Source organism: Empidonax traillii, unplaced genomic scaffold, assembly GCF_003031625.1.
Source record: "Empidonax traillii isolate 1590-97213 ecotype Southwest subspecies unplaced genomic scaffold, ASM303162v1 scaffold25:size3598162, whole genome shotgun sequence".
NCBI lineage: Eukaryota > Metazoa > Chordata > Aves > Passeriformes > Tyrannidae > Empidonax > Empidonax traillii.
Window position 1 is genome coordinate 2,613,650 of NW_020955218.1, and position 19,917 is coordinate 2,633,566.

At 46.0% G+C, this 19,917-nt stretch overlaps 1 protein-coding gene across 1 annotated transcript in view; it reads left to right on the forward strand.

Moving 5' to 3' along the window:
* The first annotated feature begins 5,039 nt into the window (after window positions 1-5,039).
* Window positions 5,040-19,917, forward strand: part of CACNA2D4 (calcium voltage-gated channel auxiliary subunit alpha2delta 4) — a 127,595-nt gene continuing 112,717 nt past the window's right edge. The window contains exons 1-4 of the mRNA XM_027905111.1: window positions 5,040-5,128; window positions 10,013-10,094; window positions 16,588-16,704; window positions 18,192-18,251. Of these exons, the coding sequence (XP_027760912.1) occupies window positions 5,040-5,128; window positions 10,013-10,094; window positions 16,588-16,704; window positions 18,192-18,251 (348 nt within the window). The remainder of the gene's footprint in view (window positions 5,129-10,012; window positions 10,095-16,587; window positions 16,705-18,191; window positions 18,252-19,917) is intronic.

Genomic DNA, 19,917 nt, shown 5'->3' on the forward strand with positions numbered 1-19,917 from the left:
CCCTCAGCCTGGGTCCTTCCTGCAGCACCAGCACTGGTGCAGAAGCACCTCCTTCCCCATCCCCACTCAGCTATTGAATCCACAACTCTGCAAATTTGGCTTGTGAGTGCTGACTCTCCACGGCTCTGAAACCTGATCAGAAGAGGTTTGCACACCCAGCCAGTAAAGCCATGACTAAAAGTGCTTTTCCATTGCTGCTCCTGGCAAGGGCCCCCTCCTCCTGGCAGCTGCTGAGACGGGGAGTTTGGATTCTCTGGTATTGCCAAAACACTACACATCTGCTTTCCAAACCACACAGGGGAACAGTTAAACCTACTCAGACAAGCCAGAGACATTGTCCTCATATCTTCTCAACAGGACACAAGCTCAAACACTGATGACAGAGCAGTTTCCTATGCAGAATGTTTCACCAGGACAGAAAGGAGCTTTTGTACCCAGATGCTCATCTAAGGAGTTCTGTCAAGAGACAACGAGAGGCACAAGGTTATGATCTCAGATAAATGCATCTGCTGAGAACAAGACCGCATAGTTTATTCCCGTCATGCCTTGTTTTAAGTTATTCAGAATCAAAGCAAATTATTCTTCTTAAGCGATTATGTCCCAGATGTTTTAAGTTCGAGATCACGATGGAGCAAAGACTTGCCTCGAGGTGTGCGGTGGCAGGCACGCAGCAAGAGCGCAGTGTCTCCACAAGGAAAAACAAATCACTGCTGATCTCTTGCAACCTCTTCCCCAGTACTGATATCTATGGTGCCAAAAGGACCCTGATGTTTGCTCTGTGTGAGCCCTGAGACACTGCTCAGGATTACCCAGAAAATAGGAGGGAACAACCCTGCCTCACTGCATGGACCATCTGCGAGAGTAGTACTATGGATGCCACAGGGAAGAAGAGTCTCTGTTGACCAGTATCAGCCCAAAAAACCTCCTGGCAACAAAAGTAGTACCGCTATGAGCTTGGTGCCTGAGGAGCTGAGACACTGTCCCATCTGCTCTTCACTTCCATGAAGCTGCGTGATCTTTGCTGCATTCAAGGATGTTGCCATATCCTCTGTTCCAGATGTCTTTCTAATGAAGAGACACTTGGCTGCTACAAAATGTGGCTTTTTGACCGGTAGTGCATGGAGAGAGGTTGCCTCGAGAGGTTGTGCCGTGCCTGGCATCTTTCTAATCAGCTTTCTCAGAGGTATTTAAAAGACATGTCGATGTGGTGCTTAGGGATGTGGTTTAGTGGTTGACCTGGCAGTATAGGTTAATGGTTGGACTGTAAGATCTTGAAGGTCTTTTCCAACCTTAATTATTCTATAATTCTGCTCTATGATTCCAAGACACTCAGAGTAGATTCCCCTTTCTTCATTTTGCTCTGTTCTCCTTGTATTTATCCCACTGTAAGACTACACTTCTTAACCAGTGTTTTGATGTTATTTGTTCTTTTGCTAGTCTTAACATTTGCCAGTATCTTCTCATAACATGATAATCCAAACTGAACTCGGGTTCTAGTCAAACCAGAAATAAATAGAGCTGGTAAATTTTCCTTGTGCCTGTGAATACAGCACAAAATCACCATGGCATTTCTTTTTATTGCCTCGCGGTTTTGCAAATGTATCTCTAAATTGCTGTACTTGCTCACTTCATATCTCTTGCAGCCTTAAATTCCCACTCCTTGTTATGTATTTGCTTTCATTCTTTCTCACAGGATTAATTTTCTTTTTCCCCAGTCAGATCCTGCCATTGTTTATCTCCTTCCCGTGCTCCAACTGTGCTTACACACTGTGGTGGCTGAGCTCTGCAGAAGTAACTGGATGCACACTAATCCCATTAAGGGCCCTCCAGGCACCTGGGGTTTTCAGTTTTCAGTGCTATTTTCATTTAATCTTCAAATCTTACTTCCTTGCAATTTTAGATCATTAAGGGGTTAAGTGAGATATATCCAGTAAATGAGATAAATCCAAATAAAGGGATTTAGTTCTCCCAGTTCAGCGTGTTCCTGTGTCTCGCTGCCTTTTCTATCAATGTTCCAGGGGTTTCCAAACACACCCAGACAAGGGCTCTTGCCAGAACCCATCTGGATTAAAGTGGGTCCCAGCTGCAAATAGCACACAGTGGCTGGGGTCAGTGAAAAGATCCTGCAAAAATTACTCACAATAACTATTTATACAGTTCCCTGAAAAGTGGAAAGAAAATGCAGTCTAAAATGTTGATGCTCTTGCTTTCAGATCTCATTTTAGATTTTTTTTTGTTTTTCCAGAACGCGAATTTTTATCATCTCTTCCCTGAAGTATCCAGACAGGGAAGCCTACCAGCCTGGATGCTACCCCTCATTTTTAATCCTGGTAAACACAGACAAGTGCAACCTTGATTGTCAGCGTTCCTAGCTCCTCTAAGAGCAATCTTCTCCTCTCTTCAGGCTGCAGAGGAAGAACAAGGCAGCAGAAGTACAGCCCTGTGGCCCCCAGTGTGAGGCTGGACTCAGGGGAAGGGTAATCAGCTCTCTGTGTTCCCATGGGGGCACATTGTCTGCAATTTCTGGGAGGAAATACATTTCCCTGCACTGCCCTCTCCTACAGATTCCCCCTGGGATTGTGCAGGTCTGTATGTACTTTTTGGGGCAAGAGCCCTCACAGAACATTTTGGCAATTTGAGAAATTCATTACTAAGACCCAGATCTGGTCTTCATAGGCTGACTATGGCAATTGCCATGCATTGACGTGGTATGCTGAAGACACCGTCTTACGAGTGTTCATGTGTGCAGAAACTGATTTTTTTTTGGTAGATTTTAGGGTCAGAAACAACCATTTCAACCTTCCCATGTAACCTTTTGTACAGACTTAAGAACATCATCTGGAAATTTCTGCCCTTTAGGCCCACAGCTTCTGCCTGAAGAGGATCGTAGCTTTCAAGACACTCAGTCTGGGGTAAAGATTTTAATGAATGATGAAACCATCCTAACCTCAGATGGGTTATTCCTGTAATTACTTAAGTGCTCACCACAGGCTTTCAGCCTCTTTGTCATACAATTTAACCTCTATTTCATGTCTCATGGTTTTATTCCCTTCTCTGTATTTCCTTTGTCACTTCTACTATCCCATTTGAAGTGCATCTGTGCTGGTTTTAGCTGGGATAGAGTTAATTTTCCTTATAATAGTTGTTATGGGGCTGAGTTCTGGGTTTGTGCTGGAAACAGTGTTGATTACACAGGGATGTTTTCGTTACTGCTGAGTCAAGGCCTTTTCTGCCTCTCACAGCACCCCACCAGTGAGTGGGCTGGGGGTGCACAAGATACTGGTGGGGATGGGACACAGCCAGGATCACAGACCCCAACTGACCAGAGGGACATTCCACATTGTGTGGCACCTTGCTGAGCATATTGAGCTGGAGAAAGAAGCAGGAAGGGGAAGACATTCAGAGTGATGGCATTTGTCTTCCCAAACTGATGTTACACATGATGGAGCCCTGCTGTGCTGGGGGTGGCTGAACACTGCCTGCCCAATGACTTCCCATTTTTTCTGCTTTGCTTGTGCGTGCAGGTTTTGCTTTTCTTACCAAACTGTCTTTAGCTCAACCCACGAGTTTTCTCTCTCACTCTTCTGATTCTCTCCCCCATCCCACAGGGGTGGTGTGAACAAGCAGCTGTGTGAGGCTTAGTTGCCAGCTGGGGTTAAATCAGAAGAGGCACCAGTGCTGCACTCGATAGCACATCTATATTACGTGCCTTAATTTGATTTCAGTGCTTTGTTGCTCAGCTCCCCCCTCCACATCCTCATGAGAAACCTAACAATATAGCATGGCTTTGCATTTTCTATTAAATAAGCCATTTGTAAAGGTGTAAATGATGATTGGGAGATACTCTTAATAAATGGCTTAATTCGCAGCAATAGAGTAAAGCAGTTCAACAGGTTGCTGCAGTAATTTATAATCTTTCTGCTGCCATGTCTGTAGTTATTTATAATTCATACTTCTCGTGATGATAATGAGCTTTGATAGTGTGTCCCTCATCCGAGCATGCAGTTTGCTACTTCCTGCTATTCATCAAATTCAGCCACTGGGCTCCTTTGATTCATTGGTCTCCAGACACAGACGAGGGGATGGCAATCTCAATTGAATGTTGCCCAAATGGCAAGGTCTGACTATTAATAAATAATCATTCACATTAGGAGGTGATCAGTTAAAACTGGCAGAGTCCTTTCTTTTACACCACTTTTGCTTCCCACTGCTCACTTTCCCTCTTCTCTCGCCAGCGTGAGATTCCCACTCCCGGCTTGGAGGGCAATTTCCTTGGCAATTGCCTTGGACCTGCAGTGGATGCTGCCAAAGCACCAGCTCTGCCTGGCCTCACCTGTCCTGTGCAAACCTCAGCACCTAGCAGTGGCTGGCATGAACCTGCTGGTACCTGAAGGACCCCACCATCGCCCCCACACTCTCAGTGCCCAGGCACCTGCTGGGGAGGAGGCAGTGCTGGGGCAACCTGCCGGAGAGACCTGTCAGCATCCTGCAGTATCAGAGAGAGATCAAAGCTCAGGCAGAGGTGTTCGGGATGTGCATGAGACCCCTTTAAAGCAGGCACGGCCTGACCTCCGGCTGGAGAAGCCAAGACCCGTCTTCAGGAATCAGAGTAATCCCGGGTGATTTTATCCCACTCCACTTCCCTAAATCTGTGGCTGCTGCTGCTTGGCGAGGGGATTAAGGGGCTGGCAGGGGATTACGCAGCCACTGCGGCTCCCGGCGCAGAGCTCCCTCCTGGCGCGGCTGCACCTCGGGGCACGGAGCCGCCCGCACCTGTGGCTGCCCATCCACCAGAGGTGCCGGCGGGTTTTTGGCTGCCTGCCCTGCGCTGGAGACCCCCGACGGCGCCCGGCAGCAGAAGCGACGTTCCCGGGGCAGAGGCAGCCGGGGTCGCCCCGGGGCTCGGCCCCGCAGCAGCAGAGCCCCCAGCCCGGCAGGATGGCGGGGGCCGCCCGGGAGCCCCCCCAGGGCAGCAGCAAGGGCGGGGAGCCCGCGCACCCCGCCGGCCGGTCCCCTTGCTGATGGTTGGTGCGCGGAGGATGGGGCCCTGGGCCGTCCCGTGGATGATGCTCTGCCTCTTCTGCTTCCTGCCTCCTGCCAGGGCCCAGACGAAGATCCCGCTGGAGACGTAAGTGCTCCTCTCTCTCTGTCATGGGGTGTTCCTGGAGCGGAGCGGGCAATGCCGTGGGCATGGCAGGCGGGTGGGAGTGTCTCGCTGGCAGTGGCAGGCTCTGTGGGTGCGGGCTCCTCCGGAGGGGCGCGTTGTTGCAAGGGGTGGCGTTTCCTTACGAGAGTAGGGATGGCTCATGGCGGAGGACACAGTCACGGGAGCCACAAATTCAGTTGCCCAGGTCTAGCGCAGGATGCAATGCCTCTTTTCCACATTCATCAAGCATAGCAATGATACTCAACTGCTTTAGTTAAGCACTTGGACATCTATTAATGCTCTGCTTAATGCACTAGGCGGCAGAAGGCAAAACCAGTTTAAAGACGCGTTTGTAAAACCCTGCTGCTGCTGCAACTTGTGGAGATCCAGCCCTGGAAGAGGGCACAAATGGCCCCAGTTCAGCAGCTCCCCAGTTGAGCAGGGTGGTTTCAGTACACACTGCTGGTTTTCAGCATGGCAGGAACACCCAAGGAATGCACAGCACTGGGCAGGATCTGGCTGTGGGAGGATAGACTCAGGGTGTTTGAGCAAAGACACGTCTCTTCGTCACTCATGAGATCCAGATCATTCAGGGCAAGGTTTGCAGTTCCGAAGCTCTGATCCCTTGCATTGATCTGGAACACTGCTGGCTTAAAAGGGCCCTCGTGCACACATATTTACTCACGTGCGTGGATGTCAGGGGATGTTAGTGAGACGAGGCTGAATAGAGAAAAGAGGCCGTGGCACTTCTTACTTGTTCCTGCTCCTCCTCACTACAAAGGGTGTAGTAGCCCTTCCCAGAGCTCTGGAGCAAAGGAATGAAAAGCTGAGCTGCAATACAAAGCATACACAGCTGTGTTTTATGCATGAACTGCATTTGGGCCTAGGTGCTGGTGCATCTTTTCGGATGTAGGTTTGCAGGGCACCCACGCCTGCACATGTGTTAGTGTGACAAGCGGCTCCTCCAGCATGGTCGCTCCCTGCCAGCAATGCTGCCTGCCCTGGCAGCCCCCCAGGACTGTAACAGCTCTCAGCAACTCCCTTTTATAAAAACTTCACCTTGTTAAGCTGATTTAGACAAGTTAAATCCTTTAAGGATTGAAAATGTCAGCACCGCGATTGGTAAAAGTTGTTGTGGGGCAGCTTCTTGAGTGCTGCGGTAGCTCCATCGGCACAGGACAGTGGGCTGGTCTGCCACCCAGTTTCAGAAGGAGATATGTCCAATAAATCAACAAGTCAGCTCAAGCCCTTTCCTGAGTTTAGGAAAATATTTTATATTTAAAAATTGCCAATAAAGCCCTTACAGATGTGCCCACCAATACAGCCCATAGAATTACCAAGAGCTGCGCTGATGTCCAAGAGGGTATCAGGAAACTTTGCTACCAATTTTATACCTGGTTGCCCAATTAAGCCCTTCCTCAGCAAAGTGCTTCTGATTTGGGTTTCACAAAAAGGGCACAGTGGCTACACAGAATCAAATCCAACTTCTGATAACTGCAAACCATGCAAATTGACTTTCCATGCCCAGGATAAATACTGCATGGAAATACCTTTTGGCACTGAAACCTGTGGCATTAAGAAGCCAGCCTGTCTGTTCTGCTGTTTTTGCCACTGAATACAAGTGCAGGGATTACATGCAGGCAATCTCTGACCAAATCCTTTTCTGATGTGTTTAGTTATAATGTGATAGCCCTTTACTACTGAGAAAAAGATTTACGTCACTTTGCACAATTTGGAACTTAATTCATGTACAAGAATGAAGAATAAACAATAGAAAAAGAGCTTTTCTCCCCTGGTACTGAAACCAGACCAACAGCTGAATTAATCCCTGGTGTTTCAAATCCACTCATGAATTTAACTAAAACACAGAAGTCATCCTTTTCAAATGAAATTTCAGTAGAGAAACACGTTGGCCAGAGCTCCAAAAGGAGTAAATCAGCAGAAAATGGACCTGTTCCATAGGTTACACGGGGACATTTTGGGGACACAAAAACCAGAGTCTTTTAAATACCAGCTGGGTTCCATCACAGTTAAGTGACACAAGGCTGAGTCGGCCTGTGCTGCTCCCCAAGTCGTGTCTGGCTTTGCTGCATCGTGCTTGGCTCGCCGCTGACTCGTTCCCATCCTTGCAAAGCTCTCTCAGCTTTAACTCCAGCAGTGCAAAAATCTGCTCAGTTGCTAGCAATGCTTCTGGGGTGCATTGCAAGTTCAGCACAGAAACCACCTCTTCTGTCCTCCTGGACACAGCTCTGCTTGTCAGGCAGCCACAGCAGGGGCAGGAGTGCTTGCAGCTGTGAGGATTTGGGGCTGGCTTCTTCTTGAGCTGCTGGAAACACTGGGAAATGGTGGTGGGAGAGGTAAAGATCAACCTGGTATGACCTCTTTAGGCTGCTCCTATTGTCTTTATACATCTGCTCTTGATGGAGCCAGCAGCCTCAGATGAAATTTCTCTGCAACTTGATGAATTTTAGACTGACCTTTTCTCTCACTTGTTTATGAAAAAATTAAGGAAACATATGTAAGTTCAGCAGGCTGTCTTTAAATTTCCCAGTACTCTAAAGTTGCTCACTTTCCTGGCATATAATTGTCTTTTAAATATGTAAATGCCAGTGTATTTCTGCCTCTTCGCTTCCCTCCTTTTCAACTTCCATGAAATGCCACCGGATATTTTTAATTACCCAGTCTTCAGACCTGTAACGCAGGGATTCTGGACCTTTGTGCCTCTAATTCCTCTGTGGCCCCTAACTTTCTAACCAACCTTCCGCTGCTGCCAGTCTGTGGCCTTCTCTTTGGTCCCCCTGCCTTTGCATCTCCTATTTCTGCTTCAAGACCAGCAGAAATATCAGACCCTGAGCTCAGAAGGGGTGGGAGAGCCCTCCCAGGGTAAGAGTCCACTCAACACATAGAACACCCATGCAGAAATCCCAAAATTATACAAACCTCAACCTTTTTATCTGAGTTCTGCTGTTACTGGAAGCTTCAAGAACTTCTAAGATGCTCAACTGCACCCACTAATCAGAAATTACCACCACAGACTCTTCCGCCCTGCTGGGTTGAAAAATGATGAGGGCTGGAAGGAGTAGGGGCACACATATGGCCACAGACGTGACACTAAAAAGAAAGACCAGGATCAAGCTCACCTTTTTTTGTAAGGCAAGTGGGGTAAAAATAAACATCCCTGCTAAAATTACTATCCCAAGCTTCACGTTTATGTTCTCTTTTTCTGCAGTAAAAAGTAAGGAGACTGGAGAATATTAGTTAATATCAGCATAAAACATCTCATACATAAAAGTTATAAAGCCAGTAGCAGCAGATGGGCATCGAGTTAGCTGTTGATCCAGAGATCCTCATATCTAAGAGAATGTGTTAGTCACTACTACAACAAACAAGAAAACATCCCATGGGATCCCTCTTTCTGGTTTCCTCTTTTATTCTAGGCTTGCTAAAATAACTCTGACATGGCCCAATAAATCCTGGTCTCCCAGAAAATACTTGTATTCTTTTTTCTCTGAGGATGACATGATGAGATAAAAGCTCTGGCTCTCAAAATAAGATGCAGAGCACAATGCAAAAAAACCCAAAATTACTTCAGCTGGTGCTAGTTCACACTCAGTGGTTAAACATGAATGCCTCATTGCCAATTAAGGAGTGATTTAAAAAGGCACCCACTCCCTCATGCTTTTTTTATAGGCAGTGGAGAGAGGTGCAGATCAGAGCTGAGGCCCTGTGTCTGTTCCAAATCATTGCCTGCGGCTGCCTCGTCCCTATTTGTAAGAGGGGAGTTTAAACAGGCTTTCCTAGGCTAAAGTTGGCTGTTGTGATTATTCTACCACTGCTATGCTGCCTTCACTGCAGAGCCCATCTCTGTGTTAGTATGTTATTTGTGCTGCAATGCACTGGGAGATCAGGCCCTGCGGTTAAAGTCTGCTTGGGACTCAAAGAAATCTGCTGGAAGCCATAGGTAAGACTCTGCACACCATAAATAAGTAGTGTATTCAGGGAAGTGGAGAAGGCCACTTAACTGCATTAGAGACATCTCTCTGAAGTGAATCCTTGTTGAAGGAACTGCATGTAGGTGGAACTGCCTAATGTGGATCGTGTAACAGATTTCTGATGAAGTGCTCTGTCAATTATGAGAGCCATCTATTTTGATTTGGATGGCTTGGTGTTCAGGCTGCTCTTCAGCATCCGTATGTTCTCCATGTGCTATTGCTATCGTCAATTATTTATAGGATGGCACGAATGTGAGTAGTGCTTTACAATGATGAGGTGCATAATCTACTGTGGTATTATCAAGCAGTAGTATCTGCAGTGAGAACAGTGAATTCATCAGCCTTATTAGTCTCTGTCCTGCATCGCTGCAGGAACTGAATCCAAGGGGTAAATCTTGACAACTTCTTCCAGGTCTGACACTCATTTCTCTTCAGCAGTCCTGACACTAGGTGTCTAGCCCATCTCCCCAGGCCCTGTCAGTGAAGACAAATAGGTGTCTGCAGAAAGCTATTTATTTCACTTTGCTAGCAATAGAAGGAAATCAGATGATACCTAAGATGAAAATTGTACCTCTAAAGTTAGGTGAGAAAATTTCAACTCCAAACATAGTGACCAAGACCAGCAGAACTCAATATTTCCCTTTACTGACCAATGTCCTGGACAGAATGTCCAAGAGCAATGCTTGTCTGCTGCCTTACTGCTTATCTGGCTAGCAGTCTGGGGAAAAAACACTGTCATTGTTGTTATAGTAGCTTAGAGAAATACAGCAGGCTTATACATGGGAAGATGGAGTTTACTCTGTCTGAAGAAGTGAGCAGTTGTGCAGACTTTGATTTAATAACATTGATTCTCCTTTCCTTTTTGTCTTTGTAGGGTGAAGTCCTGGGCAGATGCCTTTGGTGGGGAGCTGTACTCCATTGTGACTAAATATTCAGGCTCTCTCCTGTTGCAGAAGGTAGGCAAAATGTGTGAGGGTTCCTTTTGTTTCACATCATCTGCCTGTGTAGCCCTACAAGGTTTCCCTCTGATATGGAAGAAAGAATAAGACACCTCCAGCTATCTTTCAAATCTATCCTTAAGCACAGAGTGATGCTCTGTGCCCATTCTCCATGTACTGCAGAGGGTGATCTGTTTAATGCCTTTCCTGTTTCATTAGCCATTGCCAAACAACACCCAATTGTCCCATTTTTTATTAATACCTTCTAGCTTTCTAACAGTTTCTTTCTCACCATGTTTCCCCTCTGATGATCATTTCATGCCCTCACATACAGTGCCTTCACTTCTCCTTTCCCAAGTCTAAATCAGCCCCTCTGCTACTCATCACTCACCTTCTTCTTGTTACTCCATCATCCCCTCCCGCAGATCTTCAGCTGGCACTTATTTCTTAGTGCTTCCTCATCAGTATTCATCCAGTTGTTCATCAATCCTTTGAATTTTGCCCTTGAAACTCCACTTTGGACAGGGTCCTTGAGGCAGGTGCCCTGGGAAGCCATGATCTTCCAGAGTTTCAGAGGTCTGCTTGGCTTCATCACCAAACAGGCTCCGTTGCACTAAACTCTCTACTAGTATTAAAGGGTGTAGCTCCAGGGGCTTTAAACAAATAGTCTCAGTTGCAGCTGTAGAGAAGTTTTCTTAAATCAATGGTGAACGGCTGCTCCTCTTTCAGACTCGGTGATCTCTGCTCTCTGTGTGAATCAGCACCTCCCAAGTGCTGCTCTGGGGGAATGGAGGGGGCCCCAGGAATGCAGTCACTTCTCTACTTCAGTTCTTTTTCTTTACTCTTTCTGTGATTCTTCACTTCAAGACAAGTAATGAGTTGCCTCTTGGGCCTTCTAGGTGTCTGATTTCTGTCCCCATTTTAGTAATAACACCCGTATCCCAGTGCAAAAAAGGGGATGTGGATATAATTTTCCTTGCCTTGCTGCTGAGCCCTGTTTCCCTGTCCTCTGAGTGCTGCTGTTTGTCTTGAGCAAGGGAACATGTCCTGCAGCATCAACTTTGCTGGGCTTTGGCCAAGAAAGGCCTTCAGCATCTACCACAAAGGTCTATGGTGATCATCAGTTCTTCTTGGGAGGAAAGGGTCACAATGCAATTAAAAACTATCAGCACTGATATAGGTGCACCTCATGCACTAACCACGAGGCAGCTGCAGCAGGGTACTGATGCAGACAAAAGTTTGCCTTTTAGCAGCTTTGATGATGCTTCCACGTTGCCTATTGATCCATGGGGTCCCCAGGCAATAGTGACATGCTGAGGCATCTCTGGTGGGTACTGGAGCTTCAGTGGGAAGGAGATACAGGTTGGGGTTATTTGACAGTCAGGTATCTGGCTGATGCCGTATGGGTGTGGGTCAACACAGGCAACTTGCACTGCTTCCGTGGCTGTTTATACTGACACATTAAGGGAGTTAATGTTCCTTGATGTCCTAAAGTCACAGGGACTAAGAAGGACCAGAGTTAGCTTGAAAATACAGCTTTGTGAAAGATAGCAAGGATGAGGACAAGGATGGCAGATGTGGCACCGAGGTGACTGTCAAGGCAGCTGTGCTGGCACTCTGGATATATTGCACCCGATCGCTTTATCTACCTCTGTCCATGCTGTGGGTTTTATCTCTTAGGATCTTGATCCCTTTGGGATAGGGGTAATGTGAGACCTGTAGATGCTAGTATAGTACCACTAAAAATCAGACTCATCTTGAACAAAAGCTCACAACTCTTATCAGCTCTGGATGTAATTCACCAAAAGAGAAGAAAACTAATTTCTGATGAAAAAAGAAGCCTGAATGTAACCAAATCCAATCTAATACTCATGTCAAGAGGAATTAAGGCAGAGCTATATTTTCCTGATGGTCTGACAGACTTATAAAAAATAATAGCACTTGCCTGCTCCATACACACAGTTTTCATCTTGGAGAGGGGAAGGTGTTCGGTTTGCTTTTGATGTGTCAGGGCCTGGATACAGCACAGACTGATTGTGCTTTGTACAGTACAGTGTTATCTGTGACTGAGAGGGAAAATGTCACTTCCAGCAGGGGGTACAGATAAGCTGGATCCAGCCTTGTTCTGTAAACACTCCAACAAAATCATCTCCTAAATGCATGTTGTGTCCTTCCCTGCCCTAACTTTACTTAAGCAGTTTAAACAGCTCAGATTTACCTTTCAACTCTCAAGCCCCACTTCTTGAGCTCTCTTATTTCCCCTTATTTCCCTGTGGTAAGAAAATAGAAGAGAACCAGCCAGCACCCACTTCTTCAGTCCTTTTCTCAGCCTCCATTTCTTTAGTAAGCAGTAGGTCAGGCATCTTCTCCCAAATCCTCATCTTGAAGGAACCATTCTGGAGGGCTCCTTCTGCACTTCTGGCACCTCTTGTGCTTCAAGTGGATGTAGATGTGTCTTTTACTGTTAGGCACCATTTTCATGCAGGGTGGCAGACCCCAAATATCACATTGGCACAGACTGAGGATGAGTTAGGCCTGGGGAGCCAAATACACCCAACTCTGAAAATCAAACACATGGATTTGCCTGCTACCCAGGCACTTTTCTCTTCTCTGAGCTCTTTTCCACGTGGAATATTTCTCTTCGTGCAGACCAGCAGAAGGGTGGGGAGTGCAGTGCAAGAGGTCCAGGCAATTCTGTTCTCAGTGCTTGTCTGAGTCAATGGGCATTTTGCCTTTGAGGAAACACAAACTGGGAGATAACAGCACTTCTTGTGTTTTGCTTCATGTCTCCCTTGTGCCTAATAGTCTTGACATAACTAGCTTATTGTTGCTTTGAGAGCCGTAATTTCTCAGTTACTGGATGTATGCATGTAAACTTTGTCTTTAACATTAAGCATAAACTTTCTTTCGTGGCTTTGAGTTAGCTTGGTTTTCTTTGGGTTTTTTGTTTGCTTCCTCCAGAACAACCTTAATATCATGTTGCAAACCCAAATGGTTGACTTCTCACCAGGATTTATCATTCCCAGAGACTTAGTGAACCAGTAGACATCCCTTGAATCCACAGGGGCAGGCTTTTACCTTGGATCAGAGATCTTTAAGAAAGCCCTTGGATGGATGGCAGTCCCGAGCAGGCAGGATATCAAATTAAATCTCACAGAGGCAGCAAAAGCCAGAGTGGCTTTGGCTTGTTGACTGAAGCACTCACTGTTTTGTATTCTCCTGCCCGTTGTGCACACTTAAAACCTGGCTCAGAGAGAGTGGATCTGTGTTAAAGTGTTGGCTTTGGCCTGGGACAGCTGAAGGCAACACAGATGGAGTAAAGAATCAATGTGAAATGGTGAGGATGGGGAGGGCAGCAGCATCTCCCAGAGCAGAGGAACAGAAAATTCGAACCTGTGGCTTATTAGGTATTTGCCACAGCCTTGCTGCAGTTGGCCAAGCAGGCAGGACCAGGCCCAGGCCCACCGATGGCAGCCATGCCAGGAGGTGACTCGAGGCTTCTCAGGGCTTGTCTTTAAGGGTCAGAAACGCCATCAGCTTCAGCAGACCCCAAACTTAAATTTTCTTCTACTGTGTTAACCATGCATTACAGGTGTTTCTGAGAATTATCTCCTGCTTCCTTCTGTAGCCAAGGTGCTGATTGCCTTGCCCAGCAGATAGAGTTGAGAAAGGACAGCAGGGGTTGACTCCAGCCCTGCAATTACTAGAAAGTTCAACAAAAAACTACATGGCAAAAACCAGACAAACTCAAGAAGTTCAGTCAAGACGTTTTCCTGGGTGAAGATGAAAGGAATGTCTTTCACACTCTTAATATAGTTCCACTAGCAGTGAGTAATGCAGCACTGTGTACTTCAATAGGCTAAATTTCATGGAGGTGGGAACAAGAAAATATATTTGGTGGCATATCTCTGTTCACAGATAAAACTTAGGATACTGAATTCTGGATATTCCACTTTTAAATTACCACCCCCACCACTGCAGAAGGCGAATCTTAATGAATTGCTCCTGCTGTTTTAAAGGAGTGCTAAGTACAGCTGAATAAGAAAAGATTTTCTGCTAGATCTGAGCTAACTTTTTGGCCTCTTTTCAACATCAGACCCTTTCAGCCAGTTCTTCCAAGCCTGATTCCCATTCTGTAAATTATAATGATCTGATTAACTGAACACTAAATGCAGGTTGTACAGGAATATCTTGGCAAGCTACAAGCACCTGCTTTGACTCTTTAAGCTGTGGTGTCTGGTAACAGTATTGAAATCACAAGTACTACTCAGTTGCCCACCATTAGAAACTCTTGGAGTCAATAGCCATTAACAGCAGGAGATTTCAGTGGCAGAAATACAGGCACAAAGTGGTTTGCTGGTTCGTTTGTAGGAAAAAAGCTCAAAGAGGATCTGAGCTGAAACTTGATGTATTCTTTCAGTGAACCAAAACTTGCAGAAAGTTTTTTTGGGATAGTTTGGTTTGGTTTTTGTTTTTGTTTTTTTCCCAGTTTTGGTTAGATCTTGGGCCTGAGGCATGTACAATGTTAGCAGACTGCTTATGATTCCCGTTATTACTTTTACCCTATGAACATCTGCTTGTCAATGTGTGAAAAGCACATCAAAAAATAATTGAGAGGTGAAAAGACCTGGTTTTTAAGTGAAGATGTGACCCGAGGCAACCGGTGGTAGGTCACTTTGTGAAGCGCGTGCTTGCCCGTGCTGATGTTGTTCCCCCCTACCTCCCTTGTTAGCTTTCCCAGGAGAGATTACCCTCCTCCCCCCGAGGAGGGCCTGATTAAAGCCTGGCCTGGCAGAGATCACTTCTCTCCCGACGAAACTATGACATCGAGCTAAATGGGACAGACACCAGCTGGGATGTGCTCGGGTCTTGTCAGCAGCCAGGGACCTCAGCCGGGGGGTTGTGGCTGCACATCCCTCTTCCTGCAGCATGGTTACACTAACCTTGGTGCTCAACCCCACCTCCTCCTCCCCCCTGCCTGCCTGTCCCAGCTAGGCAGCCGTAGCGGACAGGATGCGAGGCCTGGCGTTTTTAATCCAGTAAAACCCTTGCTGTTAATCGTGCCAGACAGAGCGAGCTGCCTCCCTGCCATGCCTGCTGCAGGCTGGATGCTGCTGCTATTTCTGTCTGACCTCCTCAGCCTGCCCCATCCTCGAGGCATTCCTTATTCTTCCTGTGCTCAGCTGCCCTCCCGAACAGGAACTTCAAGGAGCTGCTTGAACAAAAGGGGCTCTGCTCACTCACCCTAAAGACATGCAAAGTCCTTTCTCTGCTGCTTTCTTCTAATTCAGAAGTGTTACCAAAGCCCCTACCATCTCCTAACCCTTTTCACCACCTCTTTTTTTTTTTTCCCCAGCACAAGAAGTCCAGCTCTGGCTGAGGTTGCTAGCGCAGCATGAAGGGGGTTTGAGTACAGTGCAGAAAAAAAATGATAATGAGAGACCAGAGAATTGCAATTGGTTGCCTTCGTGTTTCCATATTGCTGAGGAGATAAGGCTCTGTCTCTTCTGAATTGGTTAATCATACTGTGTCCTTAGGCAGGTGTTTTTACTCTTTCTCTCTGGCTATCTCTGTTAGCTGTGGGATTTTTTGAAACGTAGAAATAAAGGCCATTGCATCCAGTGTTGAAAGGGCAGATTTAAGGAGGCAGATTAGTTACACAGTTTGGGAGTACTCTTGGGTTTCTTAATGCCTAGATTATATGAAACCTGGTCAGAAGAAACTAGTTATCTCTAAAGCTGTCAGATCCAGATCCTTCTCATTACAGCATCTCTCCCAGTGGAGACAGCACTAAGTAGCCATGCTTCTAATTCCTAGGTTCTGAGAAATGCCTCTGTGGTGCTCTTGGCCTAAAGCACGCTCCTGGGTGCCCGATAATTAGCATCATAACTGTCTATATTAACTTTCCTTGGCAGTCTCCCACCTAAGCACTCAGCAGACCCTTCTTGTTGGAGACCTGGCAAGTTACCTTACAGATATGATGATGCTGTGGGAGGACAGCGCATGCACTATTAGCGTGACATCCTTCCCACTACTGTCCCAGAGCACATATGACATAGGAGGAGATGTTAATGACAGTATATAGCTCTATTCCCTTGCCCTTCCCTCTGCCTTAAGTAAACTTCAGGCATGTGACGTGTCTAATGCTGTTAAGGATGTAATCACAATGAGTGGTTTAGGGTTTTGGTTTTTTTTAAAAGTTGTCCTTCTGCTTCTCTCTCTCCAGTTTGTAGGCACTGATAACTTCAGGTACACTGCTGTTTTCAACAGCCACAAGCTCACAATTGGTTCAGTTGCTTTTACTTAGTCAAAATGCTTCAAGTTACAGCCTTGATCTGTGCCCACCCAAATTATGGGGTGGAAAGGCAAAGATGGGAGAAGGGGATAAATCAGAGCAGTTCCTTCAATACCTCTTTCTTCACCAAAGACAATACCCAGCCAGCAATAAAAGATTCACCTCACTCCTTACGAGCCTCCTACTCAACAGGATTTTCTTTTTTCCCTTGGGTAGAAGTACAAAGATGTGGAGCCAACTCTGAAGATCAAAGAGGTGGATGGCTTGGAGCTGGTGAAGAAGTTCTCGGAGCAGATGGAAAGCATGCTCCGCAGGAAGGTCGAAGCTGTCGAGGTAGGACCTCTGGGGCTCTGAGAAGGGAGTCCTCTCCTGTCAGCCCCAGAGCAGCAGGCACAGCTCTCCTGCCTGTTCCAGGAGTGTGTGGGCGCAGAGGTTGTGTGAGGACTTTGCCCAACCAAATTCCTGCTGGTGCGGCTGGCTGATCACTCTGAGCTTTAAGCAGACACTGGTGGGAGGATGTGGGCGTTCAGACAAGGGAATGCTGGCTTCTCCCTCAGCCCAAAGTAGGAAATAAGATTAAAAAAAGTCTAAGAATAAATATGAGGGAATGAACACCCATTTAGGAGACAAGAGTTGTTTTAAGAGGAGGGGGGAAATCCTCTCGCAAGTCAAAATAAAGTTCATCCTTGCATAATGCATTCTGGTCACTGAAGACTGGTAGCTTGTTTCAGCTGTGTGTGTGGCTCAAGGGAAATTTCTTCACCCCCTGAACATGAGCTGCAAGGAAGGTGCTTGGATTTCTAGCTGTGTACATGGGGAAGTGTGGAGGAGGTGGCAAGAGGTCTTGAGCTCTTGCTGTGTGGGAGATCAGAGAAGGTAGTCATTATGGCCCCTCTTACTTCCTGCATCTAAGGATTTATCATATTCCTGTGTATTTACCTTCTATGAAAAGCATATTTCTGTAGTCACAGAGCCTTGACTGTTTAAGGCGTCTAATGTGGAAAAGTCATCCAGAAACACATCATTTGAGTCTCAAAGTGAAATGTGGGCATATTTAAACCCAGAGCTTTGGCCCACAACATGAAATTTTTAGCCAGACTTTTCCAGTGCTTGAATTGCCTTATCCTTTGTGAAGGAGCAAAACGTAGTTTTGCTGAGACTGTTGCTGATTGTGCAACCCTGAAAACATGTACATGTTTAGTTGGATTCCTTCCCAGCCTGTATCAATTGAGAATTAGTGCCCTGAAGCATCATACTGGAGAACACTGGCTGATTTTACTGCCTTCCATAAATGGTAAGAGCTTATAAATGGCCACAGCATCACTGAGCCCTTTATGAAATCAAGTCATAGTCTTTGTCTCGGTAACAATACCAGACTGAGACTCCCACAAGGCCTTTTCCTTTGATGAGATACTGACATCAAGCTGGGCCTGAAAAGCCTTTCCCATGGCTTTTTGGAAGGCTTCACGGAAAATGAAATGAAATCTCTGTCTATTGTTTCTCCAAATGGACCTGTTTCTGTTTGTATATGTCCTGTGATATCTAAAATTGCTTAGCAGGGACTCTGCAGTAAATAGGTGTGAATACACTTGGCAATAAATAGCTGCAAATACACCTTCCAAGCTGTAAAGTTGCACCACAGAATGATAGGTCAGCAGAAAAGGAGGGAAAGAGGGAAGTTTATAGCTCCGTGATCCTTTATGGTGAAGGAGGCAGTCATATCTTTTCATTAACTGTGTGAATGGCTGATACAGCTGGAAGAGCTTCTGGAGGGCTTGTCAGAACACCCACTCATCTTTCTTTCTGTGTGCTTGCTTTAGAGGTTGGTGGAAGCAGCAGAAGATGCAGATCTGAACCATGAGTACAACTCCTCACTGGAGGTAAGTTTATCCCGGTCAGTGACAAAAAGTGACACACATCCTCAGAGAGACCAACCAAAAGACAGGCCTAGCCAGGAACCCAGCCACCTCAGGTTCCTGGACAGGTTAGGAATCTCCTTGACTTCAGGACATTCAGCTTGTGTAGAGACTACTGTAATAGACTCCCCTGGCATATCCCAAATCCAGTAACACCAAGCAGATTAGTCCTTTGACTTTGGGAGGGGAAGGATTTGGGAAGACATTATGTTGTGTGATATTACTGGCATAACTTCTACTGCAGACCAACACTGTCGTTATGTGATGTGTTAGTGCAGATTAGCTGGCACTTGGTGGGTTACTTGACTGGAAAATGAGCTAAAAATTGAGTGTGAATGAGCAATGAGGAGGATGCTGTTACAAATACCCACAGCAAACTGTTAATCCAAATGAACTGAGCTTCTCACCATCTTTCTCAACAGCTCCCACCACCTTTTCTCTACCAGACAGACACCCACTTGTCAGGACTTCCGTTAGGTGAAAGTTTGGTGCTGTCCAAGCAATTTGGATAATTGGCTTTCTGTTAATAACTGTTAGTTGTGGCCAAGCTATGGGATTATTGCTGGTGAGGGGAACTGGAGTGAAAATTCTGTTCAAGGAAGTCCTCTGTCCATAGTACAAGCACAGATATACTAGCAGAAGTGCAGGCTACCCCTGCAAGTAGATATCTCAGCGCTGGGAAAAGCTGAGAATGAAAACACTTGTTGAAATCAAGCTGGCTACTAATTTTGTCTCTCTCACCTTTTTTTTTTTTTTTCTTTTTTTTTTTAAGAATCACACTAGTAATGGTAGTTGGGTCACCTGCATTCCCAGTAAGGGTCATGGGTGAGTTGAGGTGTAGGATTTGGTATTTGCACCCTCTGAATACTGATGGTATTTGAACATAAATCCTTAAATAGCCTCTGGCTAAGATAAAATCACCAAAAACATCTTAAGAACAGGTTATCCAAGGACGAAGAATGTCCTAAATGTACTGAAGTGACTGTAGATAATAAATCCCCAGTGTCCTTCACAGGGGGGAAACTGCGTTGTCTTTGAGCACCTTCTGCTTGATCCTTTGCTCTTGATGAGTTCCTGCCACTTGGAGTGACAGAATGAGGGGATAATCCTGGCTGGATGTATACCAGGAGTTAACCCTGGTAAATGACAGCTGTAGGGACAGGGCAAGTAAGGTCAGCACTGACATGCCTCGTATTAAACCTGGGAGCCAGGCCCAGTGAGACACCCCACCTCTCCAGCTAATCACTTAAATCACCTCTGAGGGACCACAGGAGTCTGCCACTGCATCCCTTTGCTCTTCAGTAGCCCTTCTGCTCCGGGCTATGGCCATGCTTTCAGTCATTTCTTATTGACAATAAGAAAATGGCCAACAATCATCATTTTGGCAGCTGTACAATTTTCACTTGGTAGTAGCTTGTTTGTTGCTCATCTTGATCCTGTTTGAAGCCCCAATTCCCCATATGTCCCTTCTTTGTGTTTTAAAGAGTGTTTTTTTTGGCCGCACTGGGAATAGTTGTCTTATAGAATGTCTTATTCTCTCTTCGTCTTTCTCTTTTCCATTGTCTTCATCAACAGTTTGATTACTACAACTCTCTCCTGATTAATGAGAAGGATGAAAATGACAATTACG